Here is a 3,610-nt window from a genome sequence, read left to right as displayed (position 1 = left end):
TCCGGGGCGCCGACAAAGCAGCCGCGCGGGGCAAAGCAGCGGCCCCGGCAGGCACAGCCGCGCTGGCCGAAACAGCCGCGCTGGCGACCGTGGAGCACCTCTGCCTGGGAGTTTCCTAGTCTGTGGGCAATAAAAACGCGGCGTCCACTCACCCTCTGCGCTTTCACTGGGAGCTGCAATCCTGAGCTGTTCCTAAACGGCCATCTTGGATCAACCCCTCTATTCCTATTTCTAAAATTAATTTTTTTTTGGTTTCAAAACTGCAATGGTTTTTAATGGGCTCCCCATAACGGCGCCTTCAAGGAAAAGGTCATTCAATAAAGTGAAAATTCCTTCATGGGCACTAGAAGGCACACAACTGATATATCTGGTACCTTGGCTGTGACCTGCTCACAGGCAGTAGCCATGGTTGCTGTTTTGTGTGTTCTCATTGAAATACCCTAACTTGAGCTTGGCTGTAACGAATACATTGTAAACAATCCTGCTAACTCCATTTTGCCCGCCCTGAGCTATGCTGCCCACCCTGAGCTATGTAGGGCATTCTGTTCCGAAAGCTTATGGTCTGAGATACTGGCATCTTTGTAACCAGTTGTCTGAGAAACAGGGCCCACTGGCCCATACATCCTGTACCTGCAGCTGTGTAACTGCCTACCCCACATTCAGAGTAAAAAACAACTTTAAATAGCATTTGTTGTTAGGCACCCCCTACCTTTCCCTAACCTCTCCTTCTGCTTCTGTAATAATCCGCTTACTGCCCTCTGACCCTAAACTGGTATAAAAACGTTGACCACCCTTTGTTCGTGGCCGAGACATTTGCGCTCTAGCTGACTCTTGGACGTCGGCCATTAAAGGTGGACTCTCAACAAACTCAGTGCATGGTGCTTCTGTTTAAACTCGCTTGGGTATACCATCACCCTTCGGTGTTCTAGACTGTTGCTCCTGGCCAATGGGCACTTACATTTCCAATGCATCAGTAGGAACATATTCATTGGTGGCAGCAATCATAGCTATAACCAGGAAAAAAATATTTTTAATATGCAGTAATAAAGAAAGCTTTTGAGAGGCAAGTTCACCTCAAGTGAAATGGTGTGTATTTATTGTCCTGTTGATTTATCACTTGGAAAATTGGAGATCATAGTATGAGAGAAGTTAACTTGGGCTCCAGTGGCACCTGTGGTTAGTTATCTTTGCATTTGTGACTGTCCTATGCGCTCTAACTGTCCTTCTCTGTTACCTGTATAGAGATATTCAGGTTGGTAAGCTGGCTGCACGGTTAGGGTCTTAGCTTCACCCATCTCTCGAGTCTGCAGAAGCACGGAAGCAATGGAATGGAAATTGCTGTTGCAAGAGAGGGCAATCAAGAGGTGAAGAAGCAGTTTTTTGCTGTGTTCAAAGACTTCAGGCCGGTAATGGTCCAAACCTGGAACAAAACAGTAGAATCTCTCAGTATAAACAAATGTTAAGCTCGTTTAGATTCCAGGGATAGTAAAGATTCCAGAATACTCAGGAGGAACATGTTAAAAGAATGTTTAGTTTTCTTTGTTATTGTTTGTGTTACCAACATACAGAAGTTGAGCTTAGGAAAAATAAAATGCTTTATTTCTTAAGTAAAATGTTCTCAGGAAATGCTGATAGATGGACTTTTCTTGACCTCTCTGTAGCATCTGACGTGGTTAGCATTCCTTCTTCTTGAGATGTTCTCTTCCTTGGATATCCCTGTTACTGAAAGATTCTAATTTTATTAGTCTCTTTCTAACTGAATTTCTGAGATTCCCTGGCTGGTTCCTCTTCTCATTTTTGCTCTACAAAGCTCAGGGCTTGGCCCACTCTTTCCCACATCCTTTCTTTTTATGCACTGACTATGCCTCATAGCTTAAAATTTGTCACCTCAGCCAAAGACCTTCAAAAAGACCCAATTTATTTTGGATATCTTTATAGATGTGGCACTAGTGAGATACCACTATGTTTACATAGTAGAGCAATTTCAAACAGTGACCAAGTAGCTGACATTTCAGAGCAGAAGTCACAAAAGGGCAATGAAAAATGGTGGAGACCAAATATTCCAGAAATGAGTCAAATAGGATGCCAATGTGAAAGGAAACCTCTATGGATTACTTCTGTATGTTTTTAACCTGATTGGCTAGAATGCCTTTTAGATCCAGTCTTACCTAAGAAGACAGCGTGAAGTAATAATGGTAGATGAAGCGCCCAATCTTCTCGTACGCTGTGATCCACCACCATTTCAGTCATAAAAATTACAGCAATATTGCACCTAATCAATGAAATAATGAAATTAATGCAACTTCTAAAGGGGATGGAAATATTGGTAGACTGTTGAGTTACAATTGGATGTAACTCTTAAGTATTTTTTTTAATATGGAGTCTTGCTCTGTTGCCAGGCTGGAGTGCAGAGGCACGATCTCGGCTCACTCCAAGCTCCACCTGCCAGGTTCAGGTGATTCTCCTTCCTCAGCCTCCCGAGTAGCTGGGACTACAGGTGTGTACCACCACACCCAGCTAATTTTGTATTTTTAGTAGAGACAGGGTTTTACAATGTTGGCCAGGATGTGCTTGATCTCTTGACCTTGTGATCTGCTCACCTCGGCCTCCCAAAGTGCTAGGATTACAGGTGTGAGCCACCGTGCCCAGCCAACTCTTAAGTATTTTTAAAGAGTTATGTAAGGCTTTTATTCCAGGGAAATAGGTTTAACTCATAACACAGCATTCCAGGGAAACAGAGTTTAAAGAGTTATGCAAGGCTTTTATTCCAGAGATATAGAGTTTAACTCATAACAGCACAGAGCTGCACAACACGAGTTAAGGGATGAAGAGCTATCAAAGACAAGGTCCCTCTCGTCAAGTTGCTTATAGTCTAAAAAGCATCATAGAATGCATGCCCATATCCAGATGACATCAAGGAGAAATTCAAAGGTCACAGGCAGCTTTGAATGTTGGTTAATATTTGACCAAACTCTGCTAATATGCTGGAAGCCAGCCGTCAGATCAGGCAGGATCCCACTGACTGATGAGACCCTTTAACGTGGTGAGACCTGGAACAGGTTTCTCTCTTGTCATAGGTAGAAAAGTCCAGTCAAAGCTAAGGTTTCCTTCTACCCACACAGGCTACTCACCTATGGAGTGGTCCCCGGGGAGTGATGGTCTCCGGGAGATAGTCAACCAGGGGTGCCCAGCATCCTCCGGTACAAGGCATCGGTAAAGGCTGCGGCTGCTTGGTCTCTGTAATAGTCAGCAACCAGCCCGTATAGGGAGAAATTGGATCATCTGTAGGGTGAGAAAGACACTGTGCTTTATTTCCAGGGAGAGGAGACTTGTTTTCTCTACTCAATGTTTTTAGAATAAATTTTATAAGTGTATGCTTAATAAGCATAAAAATTATTTTTCATTAAAAAATTTTTTTAGGGACAGGTTCTTGCTGGCACCCAGGCTGGAGTATATTCATCAAAACTCACTGCAGGGCTGGTTGTGGTGGTTCATGCCTGTAATTCCAGCACTTTGGGAGGCTGAGGTGGGTGGATCACCTGAGGTCAGGAGTTTGAAAGCAGCCTGACCAACATGGTGAAACCCCATGTCTACTAAAAATACAAAAAAA

General features: G+C 43.7%; 1 protein-coding gene across 10 annotated transcripts in view; it reads right to left on the bottom strand.

Moving 5' to 3' along the window:
• FRY (FRY microtubule binding protein) overlaps nt 1–3,610 on the bottom strand; it is a 477,475-nt gene that overhangs the window by 75,085 nt on the left and 398,780 nt on the right. For all 10 annotated transcript variants that reach the window (XM_017538031.2, XM_017538028.2, XM_037741802.1 and 7 more), the window contains 3 exons: nt 3,132–3,282; nt 2,169–2,272; nt 1,235–1,420 (listed from right to left, as the gene is read on the bottom strand). In XM_017538031.2, the coding sequence (XP_017393520.1) occupies nt 1,235–1,420; nt 2,169–2,272; nt 3,132–3,282 (441 nt within the window). The remainder of the gene's footprint in view (nt 1–1,234; nt 1,421–2,168; nt 2,273–3,131; nt 3,283–3,610) is intronic.

This window comes from Cebus imitator, unplaced genomic scaffold (assembly GCF_001604975.1).
Source record: "Cebus imitator isolate Cc_AM_T3 unplaced genomic scaffold, Cebus_imitator-1.0 Scaffold108, whole genome shotgun sequence".
NCBI lineage: Eukaryota > Metazoa > Chordata > Mammalia > Primates > Cebidae > Cebus > Cebus imitator.
Note: the sequence above shows the minus strand (reverse complement) of the source record. Positions and strands in the feature narration are given on the sequence as shown.